This window comes from Carlito syrichta, unplaced genomic scaffold, assembly GCF_000164805.1.
Source record: "Carlito syrichta isolate Samal-C Ts95f unplaced genomic scaffold, Tarsius_syrichta-2.0.1 Scaffold308865, whole genome shotgun sequence".
NCBI classification, from domain to species: domain Eukaryota; kingdom Metazoa; phylum Chordata; class Mammalia; order Primates; family Tarsiidae; genus Carlito; species Carlito syrichta.
Genome location: NW_007252961.1, coordinates 37773 through 60403, shown reverse-complemented (window position 1 = coordinate 60403; position 22631 = coordinate 37773). Strand labels below are relative to the sequence as shown.

General features: G+C 42.7%; 1 protein-coding gene across 1 annotated transcript in view; it reads left to right on the top strand.

The window, feature by feature from the left end:
• Nucleotides 1-19068, top strand: part of PARD3B (par-3 family cell polarity regulator beta) — a 442984-nt gene extending 423916 nt beyond the window's left edge. Inside the window, exons 19-20 of the mRNA XM_008066237.2 lie at nucleotides 12987-13122; nucleotides 18814-19068. Coding sequence (XP_008064428.2) covers nucleotides 12987-13122; nucleotides 18814-19068 — 391 coding nt within the window. The remainder of the gene's footprint in view (nucleotides 1-12986; nucleotides 13123-18813) is intronic.
• The last annotated feature ends 3563 nt before the right edge of the window (nucleotides 19069-22631 follow it).

Below are 22631 nucleotides of genomic sequence, written 5' to 3'. Positions count from 1 at the left end.
GCAAATCTTGAACTAATGGCATCTGGATGACTATACTAAACATGTCTGCATATAGGGAGAAAAGGTAGTTGTAAGTGGAATGGATGGTCATAAAGTTCATGGCAGGAAGAGTAGTTGCAGGTAGAAGAGATGGCAATGAAGTTCATGGCAGGAAGAGTAGTTGCAAGTGGAATGGGTGATCATGAAGTTCATGGCAGGGAAAGTAGTTACGAGTGGAATGGGTGGTCATGAAGTCATAGCAGAAAGAGTTATTGCAAGTGGATCAGATGGTCATGAAATTCGTGGCAGGAAAAGTAGTTGCGAGTGGAACAAGTGGTCATGAAATTCATGGCAAAGAGCAGAATTCAGGAAACAAAGACCATCACCCACAGGCTCCTTTTAGTTGGATGTGTGAGCACTCACTAGTTCTGTAAGTATGCACCACATAACCTTTTGCTGTCAGTTTATTCACTTAGAAAGCTAATACCTGACACTTTTTAATCCCAAAAGTTGTATTTCTCTAGTAGCACAGGAAATCCTGGGTCATAAACTCTCAACTGTCCAAATTGTTTTCCTCACTAGCGTCCTAGTAGCTCGTCTGTTCCGCGTCCTGCCTGCCTTTTGGCCTTTTTCTCCTCATTAGTACCTTTACCAAACGGTGCCAGGCATGGAAAGGAATGTGAAACTTAATTAATTGGTGTATTATTTACAGCTCTGGGAAAACATTTGTTGGGAAAGAAACAAAAGTTGTTGGTCTAAATGAGATGTTTCAAAATCATCTATAGTGTTTATTCCATGCCCTCCAGACCTCCTATTTCTACAAATAATGGAGAGTTGGCTGAAATATAGTTGCCGATAAAGGTGTGGGACCCAAGGAAGAAATAAGAACAGAGTGGATGCAGCATCATCTAGATGACGAATCAGAAGCTACTTTGCCTCAGTGTGATATCAGTAAAATGGAAAAGCATTGCTATATGAAGTGTCTAAAAAAGATAATTATTCTCCACACATGACCTCACCTGATGGATAAAAGGCATAATTGACATCGTGTTTATTAAGAAAACTATAGCTGTCACACTGTCGAGAAGCCTCTGAAAGCCGAAAGAAGCATGTTTTTTTCATCCACTGTGGGTTATTTATAGGGTCCAATTGTCACTAGCATCATGCCTGGTTTTCCCTCTTCTTTGATACCCGACGATACCTTTCAGATCAAGAAGACAGCTACAGATTGCTCCGTGGCCAGTGCCCAGGCACCACCATCACCTTGCCGGAGCAGGCAGTGGCTATTTCTTAATTAGATTCCTGGCCTGCTTTCCCTGAACATGCCAGTGAAAATTAAAGTCTTTGTCAACCCGTAATGGGTTGGTTGCATTTGTTTTGTTTTGTTTTAACTTTCTGCCCTGTGATTTGGCAACTAGTGCCCTGTTCCTAAGAGGAAATCTATCACTACATTCATAGTGTGTCTTGCTTCATCACCAGTCTCGTGTCGCAAGTTAAACTAGAGCCCAGGTTATGGAAAATGCTCAACTTTCAAACTGAAAGACAGTCTCAGTGTCTCATTGTCTCACACCCGGTCCCTTAGGCACAGTGTCCAACAAGCAGGGAAAGGAAAATAGAAAGTGACTTGTGCAATGATCTGGTCAACCATTTAGCTCCATTTGTATGCACACATGAGAAACCATCAAATATAAATGCAATAAAGCCCATAGAAGTCAGCTGGCTCCTCCCATAGGTTATGATATGTGTGGCTGGAGAGAGGAAGGGGCTCCAAGCATGACCTTGATGTGCAGCCTATGAGGATGGTGTGGTCTAATGTGAAATCCTCCCATGAGGCTCTCATCACCTTCGGAGTGATTGGCGTATGCCCCTGTTAGAGCGTGGCATGTAGGCTGCAGTTCTCGCAGTTTCCCCACATGCTCTCCACACCTCTGCCATGCCCGGCTGTGCCCTATCATGTAGTCGTCTTCTCTATGTGGGTCCCTTCCCCCTGGTATGCCCAATCCCCTCTTCAGCCTCGCCTCCTCTCCATGAGCTTCCCCTGACCTCCCCAGCAGAGTCAATCACTCTCTTCATGAAGCCTCCTTGGGCCTTTGTCGTGCTCTGTGATACTTCCTCATCATAATTGCCAACTGCACTATCATTACTTATTTACGTCCCTTTCTCCCCTGCTAGACTGAAATTCCTGAGGGTCAGGTTTGGGTCTTGATCACCTTGACATCCCCAGGGCCATGAACACAGCAATATTTGAGAATAAAGTTTAAATAAATGTGCACAACACAGAATTTTCAAATGGTTATTAAAGAACTTTCAGGAAGCAGTTGATGATCTAAGTTGGATACCAGTTTGTTATTTTCTATTCCACTCTAAAGAGACAATCAGCATTCTCCTAGCAAGGATTGTAAGAATCTGAACATCTCTTTAAAACAATCAGAACAGTCCATTGGAGATGATAATATAAGCTGTCTTCTATTCTGTAAATCCCTGATGTCAGAGGTCAGCAGGAGGCCACAGGGTCACCAGAGCTCATGTTCCAGGCAGATGAGAGCTATGGTACAGTCTTGGACTTAATGCCCTTTGGGACCTAAGTAGAGGTTAACTTTTTAAGTAGCTCTTTGAATTTGAGAACCCATTTTGATTGGGTCATTGTTGTAACCTTATTTAAAGTCTCAGAATAGCTCAGCATTCATGCATATGGGTGTAGAAGGAACAAAGAGACTGTGGGTGATATCAAAACATATTATTAATGCATTATTGGACTTAGTTGCTTTTATGGTAATCTTGTCAGAATATTGCATTTAGAATTCTGTTTATTCTATAGTATGCTTTAACACCATGTGTGACCATTAAGCTTTGTCCCATGGTCACATGCCGTGTGACCCAGGCACCCTTTCTGGATGTTTGGACCATTTCCTACATATATCCATTCAACAGAGCAGAGGTGAGGGCTAGTTTACATAGAGTATGCATTTAGAATATTTTGCCTAGGGTCAAGTCCTAATCACAATCTGTAGCTTGTTTCAATCGAAAACCTTGTTCTCCTTTTAAAAAAAACTTTTTTTTTTTCTTTGAGACTTCTATTATTTTTTTCAATCTTCTCCATTGGGACAGGAGAAAAAAGCCTTGTGTGAGTAAGAAATAACTGTTTTAATCTACTGACATTTTGCTACAGTTTTCACATTTCACTATGCACTATCCTGACTGTCTTCTCCTGACTGATACAGCCTTTCAATTTTAAAAAATCATATACTAAATCATTTGGAATCTCCTCATTTTCCCTTAAAATTGTGTAGTTAATTAGAGCTTTTTTTCTTATTCAAAAGTAAAGGCTTAGGTGTCCAGCTGTTGGGCCTCAGTGGCCTTTGACAGCATTCCATGACCCTTGGGAGAAGAGAGAACCTCTCTGTTGTTTCCTCTGAGGAAGACAAAATTTCATGGAACCCAAGGAAATTCCCCAGGTTTCATGGCTTGCAACCCACAAAGCCTTTTTTTGTTGTTGTTCCCAGAATTGACTCTGAAAGTTTAATCCACATATAAATGTCAGATATGTATTCTTAAAACTCAAGCTGTGTTTGATTTAAGCCTAGAAGATAATAATTTTATCTTTGCCATTCCTACAGTTGTTGGTAAGAGTTTATTGAGTAGTATGTGTATTATTCATTTGCTCAAGGACCATATAAACAACAAAATGTTATTTCTCCTTAGATCATATTTTGTTCCATTCAAGAATGTGAATTATAGTTACAGTAATACAGATTTTGTAGGTTTCCTCCATTTACTTTTTCAATCAATATTTTGCTAATTTTATTTTGGACTATGAAAATCTTTTGAGAAAACCTGTAGTATTCCAAGAGGAGTACGTCTTAAACAAATTTAATTTCTGGAGTCATTACAAAAGACAAGAAATATGTCTAGTCAGAATTAACCTTGAGAATCACCCACTTGGAATCTCCCACTAGGTTTCCGCTGCTGTTGCTCCCAGCATTCGATGACTTTTCCCTTAAACACCAATTGAAGTTGTTGGCCGGCCTACACAAGGCCATGCAGCACCAGCAATACACATCTTTAAACACAGAAATCAGCACAACATGAAACTTCCATGATGAAGGGTGCTCAGCCACTGACTCCCACCAAGGGAGCCTGCCTCCACTCATGCCCAGGACACATGTTCATTACATCAAAAGGCCAGTGCAAACACTATCACGACTTCATTTGCTATTCTGCCTCAAAGCCCCTGTTTGTGTCTATGCTCAAATATTGGGTGTATCAATAAAATACAGTTGTGATGCAGTATCATTATAGATTAGCTATGTCAGAACTGTTGTATGTATACGCATTATAATACAGGGCATGGCTTATCTGTCATCTCCTGCAGATGACACAGTGCATACACAGTTGCAGACGGGTCCAAGCTATTTTCCTTTGCATCTATGTATACTTGTTTTGCAAAGATGTAGAATAGAAATAAAGGAATAATTTTGCTACCATCTAGTGTGAACTTTTCAACTATCTTTTAAAATCTTTCCTTTTTAAGAAACAAAAATTACCATATGAAGCACTTGTTAAATTTCTTCTGTGACACCCACATATTTTATATTGTTAATAAAATTGGCAGAATGCCTTGAGACAACATGGGTCACATGCTTGTACTAACTCTGAATTGTCCAGTATTTTTGTAAATTACTTAAGCCTCAAAAACATTGCACTGTGTTGGAGGAAGTATGTTAGAATACTATCCAAAATATGAATATCTCAAATGGGTATGTTATGACTAATGGCAAAACTGTCCTCTGAATCTTGAACACAGGCAGAGGTCATTGTAGAGTTCAGAATAATGCAATTGTTAGTTACTGACTGTTAATGGTGAATTGAAGCTGTGACAATAACTTGTGTGTTGTTGGGCTATGAGTAACAAAGGCAGGGTCATGCCTAAGGAATTTCTACCTTTTCTAGAAATGGAGATGGAGACGCAGAACGTTCCAATTAGACACCAGCCTCGTGTTGTCTCAAGTGATAAATAGCAAAGGTAGAGCAATGTCTTTTCCTGGAAGAAGAGGTAACACTGATGTCGGGGACAATTCTCAGTCACAGCAATCCATCATGTGGGCAGTTGCCCCGCATGGATCTGTGTAGGGACTTCAGTGCTGAGTGGCACTGGGGTGCATAGCATACATGGAGATGCTTACCATCTCGAATGTGCCATGGGAAGGGGGCCCACATTTCTTTACACTCCACCATTGTGACTAGATTCATTGGGTTCAAGGGGCAGTCCAGGGTTCAGATTTTCAAGACACATCTTCAAGCAGTAGGATGCAGAAGGTCAGTACACAAAGCAAGGGCAAGAAATGCCAAGATGGGGTTTTTAAGGAAATAGATGCTAAAAATAGGAACCATGTTGAGGAAGACAAAAGGTCAGACCCAGGTTACCATGGTAAAGTCAGGAGCCAGGTAAGGCCAGTCATATTGCCACATGGCTGCATCTGGGTCCAATAGCCACACCAGGATGGCTGGGAATGACCACTGTTCAGGAGAGTAGGCAAAGCTAACACATGGGACTTTGTGGGTTTTCTTCTTCCTTATGACCCTAACTTGCATGTCAGCCTTTCTGGACCAGTTTCTCAACTTCTCCACAGGGTACTGACACAGGGACTAATTTTGTTGAATGCTTGGAAATGTCTACAAAGACACACTTTTCAAAATTATATATTAGCATAGAGCACAGTTTTTTTTCTCAAATTCCACCACCAATTTGTTATATGACATTAAATATTCTCTTACGATGCCTAAGCCTCGTCTCCTCACCTACTAAGAAAAGGTATAATGTCAGAGAGAATTGATAAGGAGACACTTACCATTTGGTCCTAGAAATAAAAGGCAGTTCTAGATGTGAAAAGTTTGTTGCATCTGTTAGTAAATTCATTCATTCATCCTGTCTCTAAATTCATTATTCTTAATATAGGAATTTATAAACAGTCATCGAAAGCAAAACGTGTATTAACTTAGAGTAATTGTTTTAATCAACAAGATCACTTAAATCTCATGAAAATTAAAGGTCCATATAAGCAAAGGCATATTCTCGTTATTTGGAGAGAAATTTTAGCAAAAATATTTGAAAATAGGAGCTACCATCACAAATAGTGATGGTGAATTTGGGAAGAAATTAGAAAGAAGTATCTTCGAAGTTAACCCTGAGTAGTCAGCTATGGGTCTTAACATTTCAATGGACTCAACAGAGAAAAATTTTATTAGTCAATGTACTTTTGAAAAAGTAGATATTCTCAATAAGAAATTGGGAGCAGGGGGAAGATTCACAATTTTAACTGAATAATTTCACTGGATAATTTTCAGTGCTGTTTAGGACTAAAATGTCATTTGAAAAATTCTATAGAATTAGTCCCCCTTAAAAACAATTATATATTATTAAATTTATTTAGTATGTATGGGCATACTATATAAATGTATTATCATTATGGGATATTAAGTCTATAGAGTTTTAATGTAAGTGCTATTGGAGTCACGGTTTCTGTAAATCCTAAATGCTCTTAAATTAATGATCCTAAGTGCATGTATGATGAGTCTCTCAAAATTATTTGACAGAAATCTTTATCACCAACAGAAAATAAGTAACAGTTGTGTCCATGACTATCTGTCTTCAGCTGAATAGTCTTTTCCAGAATATTTTTAGGGATTAAAGAAAAACGAGTAAAATAAGAGTGCATATAGCTAGATTTTATTATACTAATGTCATTGAAAGTGTGAATACCACAGAATCATAAGTGTTTTGAAAGCTATGTTTCTACTTTGAAAAAAATATCTTCTCTGTTTTCTAAGGTAGAGCTGTAGTACTGCTGAATTTTAAATTTAAAACTAGGATGATTTTTAGCTTCTTACATGCAAAAATACATAAACACAAAACCCTCCCCATGAGAGGTGGGAGAAAAACAGGAAAAGAATAATGTCTTGACATCCTTAAAGGTGCAAAAGTGTTTTTCTTCATTCCATATTTTTACATGTCTTTTGAGAAAAACTTTAAAATTCTACCTCTTTGTAAATAGAGAAAAATTAACACCATGTTTATTTATATAATTAGCAATCTTAAAGGAAGCGCCAAAATAACATTTTACATTAACTTCATAAAAAATTAAAGAATCTATCAAACACTGAACTTAAAAACACTTCCTATCCTCCTGACTGTTGTTGACATTCACATCTAATTTTATTCAGTGAGTTGGAAAAGGTGGTCACACCAGACATGAGTATTACTGTTAAGATTCCATTCTCTAAAGGCTATTTCTTATCTGCATCCTCAAGTTCGAACATGAGGCTGGTGCCTTGGAATAAGTCCATTTTGCATTGCTATAAAGGAATGCCTGAAGCTGGGTAATTTACAAAGAAAAGAGGTTTATTTTGGCTAGCAGTTCTGCACAGACAGTCATCTGCTTCTGGTGGGGCTACAATCATGTCAGAAGGTGGAGAGGAGGCAGTTATGTCACATGGCAGGAGCGAAAGCAAGAAAAGGAGGAGGTGTCAGGTTCTTTTAAATGACCAGCTCTTGCATGAACTAATAGAATGACAACTCATCACTGTGAGACAAAAGCCCTTCATGAGGGATCCACCCCCATGACCCAAGCACCTCCCACCAGGCCCCTCCTCCAGCACTGGGGGTCACAGTTCAACATGAAATGTGGAGGGGACAAACACCCAAACCATACTAGCCCCCAGATGAGGATGGTGCTCCCCAGAGGCCAACCTCTCCTTCAGAATGCAGAGCTGAGTGTCTCGAGGTTCCACGGAAACAGAAAGGGCTGTGTGGGATTAACCACATGCGAGATAGTCTTAGGGTGCCTTGAGCAAGCACAACCACTTGCACACACACGGAATAGTCACAGACCCGTGAGGCCAGCAGCGGCCAGGTCTGGTAGTGGGGAGCAATGCCCTTCCCTTCAAGGGACAATGGGTGTGCCAGGCCGGCACAGGCCTGTCTGCCTCTTAGCCCGGTCCCGATACCAAGTGTCTGGCTTCCGTGTGGGATCTTTGTCATGTGCTGATTCTCTCTTGCACCCCATTCAGTTTTATACCAGTCTCCACATGAGCCTGTTAAAGATGTCATATTAATTGCCCAGAAATCCCAGCCTGCTGTTACTCCACCGTCACTTTTTAATGAATACAGACTTCATTGGGTGTATTTCTATAGCTTTGGTTACTTCTATTTCTATTTTTATTGCAAAGATCTGTGCAAATAAAATAATATTAAGAGGCATGGCTGTAAATGTGCTCTGCTCAATTCCCTGTGCCTTGCAGTGCCCGTGAACTGCAGCTCCAAGATGCCTGCTGCATTTCAATGGCTTCTGCGTGGGGCACCATGATGTGGTAGATGCAGCACTGGACTGGGGTCTCACAGACCCTGTTCCTCCACTCACCTTGTGTTACTTAGGCCTCCGAGCCTCAGCACACTCATCTGTAAAGCGTCAGTGACAATGTCATACAGATGTGACTGAGGATTCAACGAGAGAAGTATGTAAAGCACAAATGTTGTCTACGGGGCATCATGGGAGCACAAGAAGTGACTGCCTAGCTTCTTCAGCCAGCAGCAGTTATGAGGAGAGACGGAGGTGTGCACAAATGAATGTTCATTGTAGAAACCATCAAAAACTCGGAGGAATAAGGCTCTATTCCAGAGGAATAGATCAGGCCTCAGAGTGGTGTGCTCTAATTGTGGGAATGTGTGACTCTAGGTGACTGTGAAGATAATGTCATGGCTTCTCAAATCCCGTTTAACCCTAAGCTCTGACCAGTTCTAAAATGTTATAAGAAGGCCCATTCAATGACACATCTACCTTTAAAGGCATGCATAGTATAATTTATTTAAAAATCATTACAGTATAAATCTGTTTTGTTATACTGCTTGAACGAACTTAACATCAAATATCGAGACATTAAAAGTATAAGACAGGTCCTGATCTCCTACATATGAAACTTTCTGTAAGAATGGCCAGGTTGTGTTCATCCAGTGAGCAAATGATCCAGAAGGCCTTTCTAACTGGCAACATGGAGATGGTGTTATTGCCACTTTGACTGATCTTGCACAGTTGTGATAGTATTTGAGTTGCATCATAATCTGAGGTCACCTCTAAAGCTATCAGGCAAAGGATTCCCTGGAATCTGTACCACAAAATTCTGTAAGCCACAAGAAGGAAATGGATGACACGGAAATCAAGAAAGACAATGGGAGTCCGCAGAGGGTACATTCTGTGGGCACCTTGACTTCCATTCTGGTTCAGTATGTTGCTAGAGGATTCAGGCTTGGCAATGTAAATGAGATGGAGGAAGAGGAGTAGGTGGGAAGGGAGGACGCCATAGTGGAAAGAGACGACTTTGACGTCAGACAAACCTCATCAATCATCTACTTGCACTGAGCTTCACCTTCATTGTCACTGAGCAGAATGATAAAAGCTACCTTTCAGTATTTCTTTTCTTTTCTTTTCTTTTCTTTTCTTTTCTTTTGGAGTTGGAGTCTCACTCCGTCACCCCAGCTGGAGTGCAGTGGCATACTCACAGCCACCCCAGCGTCTACCTGCTGGGCTCCCGTGATCCTTCCACCACAGCCTTCCAAAGAGCCAGAACTATAGGCGAGTGCTACCACGCCCAGCTAATTTTTTATTTATTGTAGAGATGAGGCCTTGCCACAGGTTCTATTTACAGCATATGTTACATAGGAATTGTAAATAAACTCAACCAAGTGCCAGCTCTTGTAGACTGAGTGGCTTTCTGAAGTTCTGGGCTGGAAAGAATTCTGAGGCTATCTCTGGGATCAGAGAGAGAATGCTGTTTGGTGATGTCTGCTCTGGGCAGAAAGTTGAGTGAGGAAAAAGCCCATATGGATATACGCACTATAAGTGTTCTCTAGATAAATATCATGCTGACTGCTGTTGTCACAACGGTGTTTGTCCCTCTTTAAATTGCTAAACTTCTACATCTTCAACACAAAATGGAATCAGTTAATTCTCTGGTTATAGTAGTAGTGTATATCATTTTTTATTAATTTAGTGGTAAAATTATGAATATTATCTGCCAACAAAAGCTAAAACCAGCAATCAGAATTTGCTATTCTTAATTTCACTATCTAAAATACCTACTTGGGAAACTTCCAGCAGTTTCTAAAGGTAGAATGAGGATTGGAGGAGAGATGGTTTTGAGCCGTAGGCCAAGGTTACCATGAAAGGTTTACATAGTATTCCATATTTCTTTAAAATATTCACACAAGGGAGAGGAGGTACAGCATGTTTTGCTCTTAGACAGTATATGACTTTCTGGACTTTTTTCCTGTTTTTTCTCTAGGGCCAGATTTCTTTTCTGGGTAAATAGTCATGTTCCTGTCAGCCACGGGGGGATTTCTGAATCCCGAACAACTGATTTTGTATTCCTGCCCCATGCCTTTATTTGAGGACAGCGGTCTGATCAAATCCATACTCTGAAATGTATGTATTTATAGACATATGGAAGAATAGTTTACAGTTTGAGTATGATTCTTTTTTCCACCACAAATGGAGGAAAATTGTTTTTTTTTAAAACTGTGTTTTATCAGTTTTTTTTTTTTTTTTTTTACTGATGACTTCATTCTGCTTGAATCCAATGCTGCAGTTTCCTTGGGGTAAACTAATAGATTATGTATGCGATGTTTGCACCGTGTTGATTAAACTCATCTGGTGAGTTTGAACGCAGCTCATGGAATTCCATCACGGGCAGAAGCCTGTGCTTTGGCTCCCCACACCACGGCCGTCTCGGGTTTCTCTAGAGTCAGGCTGTGCTGCTCACAACAGGCTGTGCTGCTTCTCCTGCCTGCTCGGAAAAGCTCATCAAGACTGAATTTTTTCAGCTACTCCAAGAAAATATTTATTTGAAAAAAATTATAGTAAAAAAAGAGAACTAGAACTCTCACTCTGTTGCCCAGACTGGAGTACAGTGGCACGCTCCCGGCCGCCGCATTGACCTGCTGGGCTCCAGCGATTCTTCCACCTCAGCCTTCCAAGTAGCTGGAACTACAGGCGCGTGCTACCACGCCTGGCTAATTTTTGATTTATTGTAGAGATGAAGTCTCGCCACATTGCCCAGGTGAGTCTCGAACCCACGGGCTCAGGCAATCCACTCACCTCAGCCTCCCAAAGTACGGGATTACAAGCTGAGCCACCAAGCCTGGCTGAGAGTCTTACAATATATATTGAAAAAAAATAAAGGCATGTGATTCCTGACGGTTTTGGTTCTTTTCTGAACCAAAAGTGTCAAGGTTAAGGGTTCAAGAAGCGCCCAGACAGCCTGAGCTCCCAGCACATGTGAAGCAGCCCAAAGCAGGTTCTGGATTGCTCTCAGTTAACCTGCCATCCCGTTTGGGAAGAACACTCTTCCTCCAAAAGGCACCTACTCACCATTTCCTTTTGATAGCTGACAAACATCATTTTGAAATACTTTAACAAAATAGAGACCTCTTTCTATTGTGTTTAAATGTCTCATTTTAGCAGCTATTTCATGTAAGCTTAAAACTCAGCTATAGCATTTGGGGATGTTTTCACACTGGCCTGCCAGCCTGTCTGAGCCTCACCTGCCCTCTTCCCTACCCCTCTGCATACCCTGTGTCCCGCAGCACAGACTCCCACATGCCGAGAACGTGAGAGTCATTATGATTGATAATTGTTACCAACTGAGTTGAAGTACCCAAATTTGCAAGTGATATGCTTTTGTCATTTATTAGAGTAAATTCAAAATACCCCTAAACCAGAGCCACCAGCATTGAATCTTATTCTCACTTGCTTTCTAAATAAGAGAGGGAGAATGCATCTGTCACTTAGTATGTGAGTGAGGCAGAACAAAAAACATACAGGACCACTGCTTCCCAAAGTGACTTGCTGCCACGTCCCCAAATCAGTGTGCATTCATGTGGCTGTGTGCTGCACTACCCTTCCTTCCCCCTGGAATGCCCTCAGCTCACCTGTCTAGCTGTGGGGCACCTGTGCAACCTTCATGGCTCAGCCAAAGTGCTGCCTCCTCTCTGGAGCCTTCCGTGATCTCATGGCCCTGCTCTTTACCCTGCCAACATTTAAGCGCCTTATATTCCCATGACCCCAGTGAAAATCTCCATGGTAACACCTGCCACAATGGAGTGTTGTCTTCTGTGTCCCTCTCTGTCCCCTCCCTCCCACCTAGACTGTATGCTTTTTGCACATAAGGACTGTGGACAGGTCCTTTTACACCCGAGATCTGAACATGAGGACTAGCAAACAGGGCACTCAGTGATGCCGCCAATGAACCAGTGGAGTTGAACGACTCTTAGACCTGCTGACCATCCTCTTTGTCCTTCCTAGGCCTGAATCATATCACAGGATCTTGGTTCTATTGAAATTAATGCATCAAGCCAAGTTACAAGGGAGCCAGAGTGGAGCAGTTTGGGTTGGGAGGATCATCATAGAGAAGCTGTGATTCCTGGGAGAACTGTGGACAAGGACGTTCTGCCATCACTCAGCTTTCCCGCCCTTTTTTTTTTTAACTTTTTGACAGGCCTGTCACCTTTTCTTCACCTGTGCGCATATGTTGACATATGTCCCACCACCCACTTGCAAAATTCATGAGTCAGCTGAAACTTCGCCCCAAGTAGGCAACACATTGGGGAAAATGAGAGCCCCACATCAAAATTTAACAAAACCCTGAGTGTGTGATAATAAGAAAAAAGTGATGTGTCTCTTAATTGCTCTAAAAGGTCAGAACTTTATCTTACCTTCTCATTCAAAAGGCATTTATTAATCACAAGTCAGATGTTTTGACCCTTGGAGCTGAAGGTAGACACATAAGGACCATTTGTTGCTCATTTTATTGCTGATTTCACCACTTTCCTAGCACATTTGAATTACATTGTTGGATCTTCCAAATTTGGATGTCTGCCCCTTTCATAAGAAGAGCCAAAAGCAATTTCAGGGATGATGTACACTGTGTGACTGTGTCTGCTTGGTTCTATCCTGCAGTGTCCGTCCTGTGGGTGGGAGCAGTGACCGGATTCAGAAGTTGCGAAAGGAGTATCACCAGGCCCGGAGAGAAGGCTTTCCTTCCTACGAAGATGATGAGGGGAGAGCCAGGCCTTCGGACTATGACCTCCTCTGGGTAAGTGTGGTTCCAGTCACTGTGATCATCCCTGCTTGGGTAGTTCAGAGCAGAGGAACACAGCCAGGAATGTTCTCTGCATATCAGATTATATTTTGGCTTCTTGGGTTTCTTAGATATGAGCATTGCCCGACCCACAGCCATCTTCTCCTGCAGAGGTTGTTTACAAATCCACAAATGTGCAGTAGCCCATCCTAATGCGCTCACACTTGCTTCCTATTGTATACCAGCTGGACTGGGGAACAGAAGGGAGTTATTTCACGGGGACGTCCACTGAGCCCTGGTCCTTTGCCTCCTCTTGTTAGATCTCAGGCATCTGGGAAATGCCACCACTCCTTTGGAAAATGGTTATTAGTAGTAAATTTCAGAAGGGTTGTTGCCAGAGATGTTAATTGTTTGTTTATCGGATCCGAGCACATCACATTCTGCTGATCTTACCAGGGTCCTAGGATGGCTTTGTTTTGAGATAAGGGCAGTTTTGTATTAGAGGATTCTTTTTGCCAAATCCTTCAACATTCAGAGAACAGAAAAGAATATTGTGACCACTGGGTTTTCCCAGGGCAGATTCATTCTATTGGGTTTTTTGAGAAGGCAAGTCTGTACCTACAAAATGCACTTAACTCTTGAGCATCCGTAGAAATGCCCAGAAGGAGAATGCTTAGAGCTGGATGAAATGGCCATGCCAGGTACACAGAAGGGTGCCTGACACAGAGCCAGTGTTCAGGGAAGGTTAGCTCTCATTGCCAAGGAATATGGCAGTAGTAGTATCCTTGCTGGGAATCAGTTCTCACTCACCCCTCAGGTGAGTTCTGCCTTCTCCTCCAGTTTTTAGTGCTGTTCTGAGAATCAGGCAAAGGGACTCTGTCATCCCTGGTGCCTGCTGAAGACACCAGCTCCTTTGAAGGCACACTTACTAGAGGCAAGTTTCTGAGTTTCATGTTCATGCTCACAGGGTCCAGGCTGGGAGAGCAGAGCCCCACAACTCAGCCTAGTCCCTCTGATTTTTACATCTGTGTGGGGTGTCTCATGAGTGATACCTCACACTGGGGTCTGAACATCAGGTTCAAGATCTGCCACTGTTGGGCAGAGCAACCAACACTCCTTGGTCCAGGAGGTCCAACCTGTACAGTGGAGTTTAAAACACAAATCAAGTGGCCGGGCTTGGTGGCTCAGCCTATAATCCTAGCACTTTGGGAGGCCGAGGCAAATGGATTGCCTGAGCGAGGGTTCGAGACCAGCCTGGGCAACTTTGTGAGACCTTGTCTCTACAGTAAATCAAAAAAATTAGCCGGGCATGGTAGCGTGTACCTGTAGTTCCAACTACTTGGAAGGCTGAGGTGGAAGGATCGCCGGAGCCCAGCAAGTCGATGCTGGGGTGGCTATGAGTGTGCCACTGCACTCCAGCCTGGGTGACAGAGTGAGACTCCAACTTAAAAAACATAAAAAATAAAAATAAAATACAAATCAAGCACACAGGGTAGATTGGCAGTCTCAAACCAAGTAGCTTTGGCCCCTTGGGAGAGAGGCACCTAAGACCAGGGGTCAGAACAAACGGCTATTTACTGGTCTTATTACAGGTGTCAGCATTAAATAGAAGCACACTAAGAGTGATGGGAAAACTTGTCTCAGACTCTCTGTAGCAAAGAAGATTTCCAGAAGATAGCAGATTAGATAAAATTCACCTGGTCTCATACTGGAATGAGATAGGGTTGCTGCCTTTGACAAGAGGTGCAAGCAACTTGTTAGATGAGACACAGCTCCTCAGTAAGCCAAACAAGCAATAAAACACAGAAAGCTGTTTCCACTGCAACCAAAACAGAACACCACATTCAATGTGTTGAAGTGTTCATCCCAAATCACTGTGAACTCCTGTGAGCAAAAAGAACAAGTCATTTAGAAGCAGTAGCCCTGGTTGTCTTGACCTTACTTTATATGGTCGCCTTATATCCAGCTGCAAGTATGAAAGTGCTTAACCTTCATCAGACTTAATGCTTCCTCTTTCTCCGACCCTCACCAAACCTGATCTGGATAACTGAATCCCTGGGTTATCCCTTTTTGATGATGTTTTTATGCCAAGTAGACATGTCACCACACCAGTCAGTGAGTAAAGAAGCAACTCTGCTGTAGTCTTCATTTCCCATGCTCTGGTGTGTTGAGCTTTGCCAGAAGTGGCTGATTTTGTGTTTCCTGAAGAGCTGGGTCCAAGGGCTTCCCAGGGGCTCTTGGGAAACGCATTGTCTGTGTTCTCTGTGACCACAGAGATGTTCCACACTGGAGATAGGATCTCTACATTTTTTCTTCTACTCCTCCAAGCCAAGGAAAGACGCTGGCATCTTCTGTTCATTGCAGGCCTAAGAAATCACACTGTTGTCCTGCCACTTTTGGAGTGAGCAGAGAGAGAAAGTTTAGCAAGTTAACATTTCACTCCTTTCAGGCCCGCCGGACCCAACCAAACAGCTTTTAGGGATCATAGTCCCTAGACAGATGAGTCTGCAGTGTCACTACCTAATGCACTAAAGTCAGATGATAGTGGCAGGAAGGGGAAGGGTGAGCCAGGAGAGGCCCCAGGACTTCTCCAGGTGGTCTCTGGGGATTCTGAAAATAGGGCATTGACTTAAACTGCCTCAGTAAACAGCAAGCAGCCCAGCTGCTCTAACAGCACCACTGTGTGCATGGCCTTATGGAGAGTTCTTCCATGAATTCAGGATTTCCCAAGTCCAGGGCCTCAGACTGAGAGACTGGCAAGTGTGCCCGGGAGTCATTCTATACTCGGGAACTTCTGAATTGTCAAGAAGGACATTAGGAACATAAGTTACCTGCCAATGACTTTTAAACTAATTTACAAATGGGCCAAAAAGAATGAAGATATATTCACTGAAGTCTTCAAAGTCAAATGTTGAAAGGAATCACCGGAAAGATTACTAGGGTTTGTGAATATTTTAAAATATATATGTGTGTATTTTTTTCAATGGGACTGATGATTTTTTCTTTGGCTTGCCCTGTTCTTTCCAGATCTTCCAGGCCTTCTTGTCTATACTTCACCTGCCAGCCTGAGACTTCCCTCCCCACTCCCTCGGGTTCTCACTTGCTTTCATGCCTCCCTCTCCCTCCCCCATTTCTGCTATCCCTTCTTTCCCCTCTTCTCCTCCCCTCTGCCTGCCCCTCTCTGTACCCCTCTCTGTCTCCTTCTCCTATTCAATTTTAATAAATATTTGCCGAATCTTGGTTAAATCAAGGGCTGGAAATAAGAACATGACACTGTTTCTACCTTGGAGGAACTTGGGATCTAGCCAGGAATACAGATACCTAGGCCCCACCAAGACAGAACGCTAACATGTAACCAGTGCTGTCAGGTAGAAAGGGGTAGTGAGGTACTACTGATGTCTGGATGAACTTGAGAGAGCAAGGAGGTCTGCTGGTGCCTCAGCGGTGGGAAACAGGGTGCAGAAAATGCTCTAGAGACATTTGGGTGTTGCCTCCGTGGACATATTTTCTTCTTTTTCTCTCAAATTTGGTGACTTTTTTTTTCTTTTCCAAAGGAGCTCCTGGGTTGCTCACTTGGTTTTAGATGAAATGAATACACACAGATTGCAAGGATATACTTGTGGGCCCGAGAGCCACAAGCCTTCCGGCTGGCCTGCTTCGTAGCTGCTTTCCCCTTTAGCTCTGGAAAGCGGTAAAGAGCAAGTTGGGAAAATGTCAGTATCTGCAAGTGAATGGCCTGGTGAATTTTCCAGGTCCAATTAAGTAAGCAAGACATGCTAGCTGTGAAGTGTTAATATTTGCCAAAAGAAAACATAATACCTGTTATCTGCAGGTATTTTATTTTTTGTAAAACTTGTTAAGACTGTCACAGTCCTCTGGCAATGGGCTGCTTTTTTTTTATTAGCAGATAAAGATTATCTGCTTATTTAACAGCAGTGGGAATATCCTGTAAGTAATTTCACAAGTGGGATGGCTCTGGCGTTTTCTAAAAATATTAGTACCTTTATTGCTGTCTTTTTCAAGAGCTGTACAGCATATGTCATCATCCTCCCATTTAAAAAAATCTTTGGCTACATTAGAAGAGTGTTTATTTATAAAAAGAGGTGTATAGACACATGGATAGGAAGGGAGGACAAGCTTGTTTATATATGGAAAAAAGTGAGAGTTAAAACATCTTAAGCTAGCTAGACTCCACGGCCATGAAAACATGCTGCTGCCTCTCTCTGGCAAGGGGGATTGGCCCAGGTCGGTCATGGTTGGAGCAAAGAGGTGGCTGGGTGAATAAACGCAGACATTCCTGCTCTGAAAATGGTCTAGGAGCCAACTCGAAGAAACATGCTTGGCAGCTGATGTGGATGATGAAAGACAAATCTGGTGAATTCTGCACTCAGTGAAGAGGGAAAGCACGATGCCGAGATCATGCTAAGCATCTTAAGAAAGGGATTTAAGGTGGGATGTGCAATCGCCAAGCAAGCATAAAAGCCATGAGGAGGTTACTTCTTAAACACCAGGAGGTAAGAGGATGAACTCCTGTTGTCAGTTGTCCAATACTAGAATTGAGATTTGTGTGTATTTTCCTTGTGAGCTTCTTAAAGGCATGAACGAAGTACCTTGTGAACAATTCCAGTTTCGTCAATGGCTCTTATATTGCAAAGAACAGAAACCAAATCACAGTGGCCCAATTCAAAAAGGAAATGTTGCTGGTGTCCCTAAAGGAAGTCCACAGGCTCACACTGGCTTCCAGAGCGCTGAGCCCAGCCCTCCAGACAGGACATCAGGAATCTCCTTCTCCACTCAGGTTTGCTGATCTCCTGCAAGCCCCACTCTCCAGGGCCCCAGTAAGGGGACAGCAGCCATCAGCAGCTCCAACACAACAGCTCTTTGGGAAGAGGTGGTCTCACTCTGAGTAGATTCAGGAAGAAAATCCAAGAACATGTATTCGGTGGGTTGGTCAGCTCAGCCTGGGTCACATGTCTACTTCTGAACCTGCCTTCATGACCTGAACTAGCAGTCTGTAACTGGGTCACAAGACCACCCTTAGAGCCAGACAGTGGAGTCAAGTCCACCCCAACTCCATAAGTATAGAACTAGTCCCCAGAGGAAAATTAAGAAGCCACTGATGGAAAAGGAAAGGGGTACTAGACACAGTCAGGAGTTGTCTACAACGACTTCAAATTCTAATAATGGTATAAACTTCCTTCATCTTAGAAGTACAGAGAAAAAAACTTTCCATTAATATATTCTCCTATTTATCATTAGAAAGAATAGATGTATTATCAATCTTGAATTTGCTGCCACTGTTTTCTATGTGAAAGGAGAAAGAACATTTATTTTTGTCTATTAGTAGACAAAATTTTTGTCTATACTGATGGTATCTTGAACTATCCCAGGAACCCAGGCAAATCCATTAAATGATTCATGAGACATTACCAGACCTCTGGCTTTTTATTTATGTAGGCAAATGACATTGTGGTTCACCCCAGACCTAGGAATTCACACAGAGAAGCTGCAGAAGTCTTGGAAAGGACTGAAGTTGCTCTCTTTCTGTAGTTGGAATTGCTCTATCTATACCCTCATGGAGTGTTGCCTTGTGAAAAGCACATATTCTGTGCTTAAAAGCTTTAAAAGGTGAGATAGTTAAAGACATTAACCGTATTTCTCCAGAGACCACTGCAATGTGGCTGCTGCCACGTGGTCTGTGGATAGGCTGCGGAGCTCCATCGACGCTTTCTCCTGATGATTGACATCATCAGCATCATCGACTGCCCCGCATCTCCCTTCCTTTCCTCACAGCCAACCCAAGGCTGCAGGCAATACCAAGGCAGAGAAGGCAGAAAACCACGTCTAAAAGTTACGGGTGTGTTGGGAAGGCCTGAAGTACAACTGAACCTGATGCTCATAAAATATCAAATGCCAATGGAAGAGCTGGAATTTGCTCATCTAGATTTTGGGAAGTTGTGAAAAACTGAAGAAAGGAGAGGATAGAATAAATTGAAGACTTGGTTTTTGTTGGTAGCTTTAGCCCTTTTCCATTTCAATGTAGCTTTCTTGGGAGCTTGTTGACATATTGGCTGCATGGGAGAAGATCTAGAATATGCAACATGTGAGTGAATTTCTAGCTTTTAAACCCAGGATAAGTCATTTGGAAGGAGACAACATGTGTACAGGCAGTCCCCGGCATCGAAATAAACTGTGCTCCAGAAGCCCATTTAGAAGTTGGCAGTTTGGAACTAGGAATGGATTTTCCCATAGAAAAAAAAAATTACTGTTTGTTTGGGTCCCAAACCAGTTTACAAAACCCTCTAAAATTCAATAACTGTGTGCTAATCTCAGAACAGTCACCAGGAGCTGGGTCTGGGAGTCGTTGGAGCTGGAGATGAGGAGGAAATTCCCTTTGTTCCTCTTTCCTGGACAAATTTTTGAGATGTTCTCTAGGCCTCTCCGTCTACGGGTCTCCAAGTCTGTCTCCCCAGGTTCCCTGACCTTTAGTTGCCCCACCTCCCATCTTGGTGCCCCACTTAAGCCCATCCTTCCCCCAAAGTGTTCAGGAATCCTGGGTTACCTCTCTGCCCCATCCCCAACAGTTACCACTCCCAATACAGCTTATCTTATCAATACTCTCAGGCAAATAACCTGAGCCATGAAGACTGCGAGGGAGTCTAGGAGGAGGGAACAGGAGGGGCCATTGGCATCTCCTCCTGAGCAGGATCATGAGGTTTTGCCTGGACCTGCTGCTCCCACACCAGCTCGTGGGCTCTTCAGCCCTTCTCTTTAACATAGGGAACCCAGGCTTCCCTGTTCTCTGTCTGACTGGCTTCCTGTGGGCGGTGACCTGATCCAGAGCATGGTGCTGAGCTCTCCAGTGCACTGCCATTGCCTCCTTTGGTGGAAGCCCTTTGTCCAAGCCTGCCGTCTGCGGCCCTGGTGTCAGTTGCTGCAACTAACAGGCCATGATTCCTCATCAGCCTGCCTGAGAATCTGCCCTGAAGACAGCTGCTCTACATGGCTCCTGTCCTTTGTCCTGGCTTTTGAAACACAGACGTCTCTAGTCTTGGAACAAGTCATTTAGCAGCATGGGAAGCATGTAGCACCGCACGGGAGACTGTGCGCTCCGAAACCAGATTGCCAGAGTCCGCGTCAGGTGTGACTGCCTACCCGCTGGGTAAAAACTGGGGCAACTTATTGTATGTCTCTGCCTCCTTTACAAATGGGGCAATAATAGCATGTCATAGAAGGAGTGTGACACACACATGTTCACTTAGAGCAGTGTCTAAACATGCAGGAAGGATCAGCAGACGTTTTTAGGTGGTGCCCATACGGAGTGTTAGAAATGTGCATCCCACTGGCGGGACAGCCCTTGCTTCCTAGTCTGTACTGGTGCACCTTGACTCTGGCTGCTCCAGAGTCCTGGGACACCAGCCTGGTTGCAGCCTTGGGTGCCACCGAGATGCTGCGGCACATCAGGTGGTCACTGTCATTAGGCCCTTCTGGCAAATTCCATCATCGGTCCAAAGGTCAGTGTCCGTTTCCCTCCCTCCCCCACACAGACTTTTCCTTCAAAACGTGCGTTCCTTTCATCCTGACCCTGGGGGCGCACCTAATCTCCTTAATGAGCTTATGCTCAAATCAAAGACCAGAAAAAAGTTGACTTCAAGCAGCTTCTGCTTTCAGTTCTGCAAAGCCCTGAAGCAAAGTGCCAGGGTCCAGTTAAGAACTTAAAATAGGATGGCGAATGGACAGCAGAGAGGATATATACACGACTTTGACTCCACAAACTACACCAGAACAGATTGTTAAGAGCAACAGCATCACTTATTCAGTGCTGACTCTACCTTATATAAACTATTCCATGAAGTTGTTCTCTGAGGCAGGTACCTTTAATCCTGTTTTTACATGAGAAAATGAAGGTTCCAAGACCCCACCCCACAGCACAGCATCCGTAGCAAAGCTGCTTCTCAGTCTGCACCAACTCCCAGTGAAGGAGAAGGACTGCAGGGTGCCTGTGGCCGGTGCTAAGATAACTTTTTTATATCCAATGTATGACAAAGGAAGTGTGTGGGCAATTGTTTATAAGCACGATGAAAATGGTTATCTAACTCTGCCAAACTATTCTTTCATTTTCACTCTTAATTTGTTTTTTGAGTGGTCTTGAACCAAACCAGTGTTTTGGTAATGTTTTATCAGGACTCCTTAAATGTCTAAATGAGATCATTCTTTGTGCTGTAATCAAGTAAGTTACCCATATCTGACTCCAACCCCTAAATAGCAAAAAGCAGAAAAAGAAAGTTCAGAACCACATTATTTTTCCATAGTATTTCAAAAAACCGTTTGCTATACTTACATTAGAGTGAAAAAAAGAACTCTTTCTGCTTCTAATGAGCAATTAATTCCAGTTCAGGATGTCGAGTTTAGAATAGGTTAAGTTCCCCCAAACCACAACCGTTTGTGTTGGATCATGGTTAAAACCCAAAATTCCAACTTCCACAATAATAACATTCTTTTCTTCTACTGCAATGGGAGAAATGACCATTTTATGTAATAGAAGAAAAACCATAGCAGAAACTCCTATGAATTCCAGATTTCTTAAACTGTTCTCAAAGCTGTTTAAAATCAACTGGGTACATTTTATTTTAGCAGAGCTTAAATGTTCTAAAATAAACCTAGGGTACTAAATTAAAAATGAAGATGTTTGGAGAAGAAGATATGAAAATCCATCTAACTGGTATTTGTAGCTCATGCATCATTTAAATTTCACAACAATCAAAACACCATGTATACCCTGTTTGTGTGCGCTCCATGACCCTCACAAGCTCCCCACATAACCAAGCAATCAGGTCACCATGGCAGCCATCTTGTTCTCCGCTTCAGGAAGATTTTGACCCAGAGTCATTCTGAGATTTACCATCATTTGGTTCTTATTAAATAGTAACTACTCTGGTGTTGTGATGGGAAAAAGAAAATTTGCAGAAAGCTCTCCTCTGAAATCAATATGAAGAACACTTGAATCAAAGAAAACCCTAAAATGAGAATGGTCACCACAGCCATGTTGGGATCACCACTATCCACAAAAGAAATGATCACTTTTCAGGACAATAGTACAGACACACACCAGAGTCCTTGACTTTATAGTGATCCTCTGGAGCTCATTAGTCTCTCTATTTTTCATTCTAAGCCCAGGCATTACAGTGCTAATTTTCAGAGTGTTTGTGAGAAAGTGCAAAAGTTGATACCACTGAATTTTTAGCTAGGCTGACCGGAAAACTTTCCACTTATTCTAGTAAAAGACTTAAGAAGAAAGGATATACAGTTGTTATTATGCACCATTGAGAAATTGTTTCTTTTCCACTTTCAAGGTAAGACTTTTGTAAGGCAATGAAGTCCTTGGGTTTTATCTCCATGGAACTTTCTTTAGTCAATTTCACCCATTCTCTGTCATCTCTCACTTTGCAGATGTGATTCCTTTCCCAAGCAATGGAGCCAGTCCACAACCAATAGGGAAACACATTTTTCTGCCATTGTTCGTT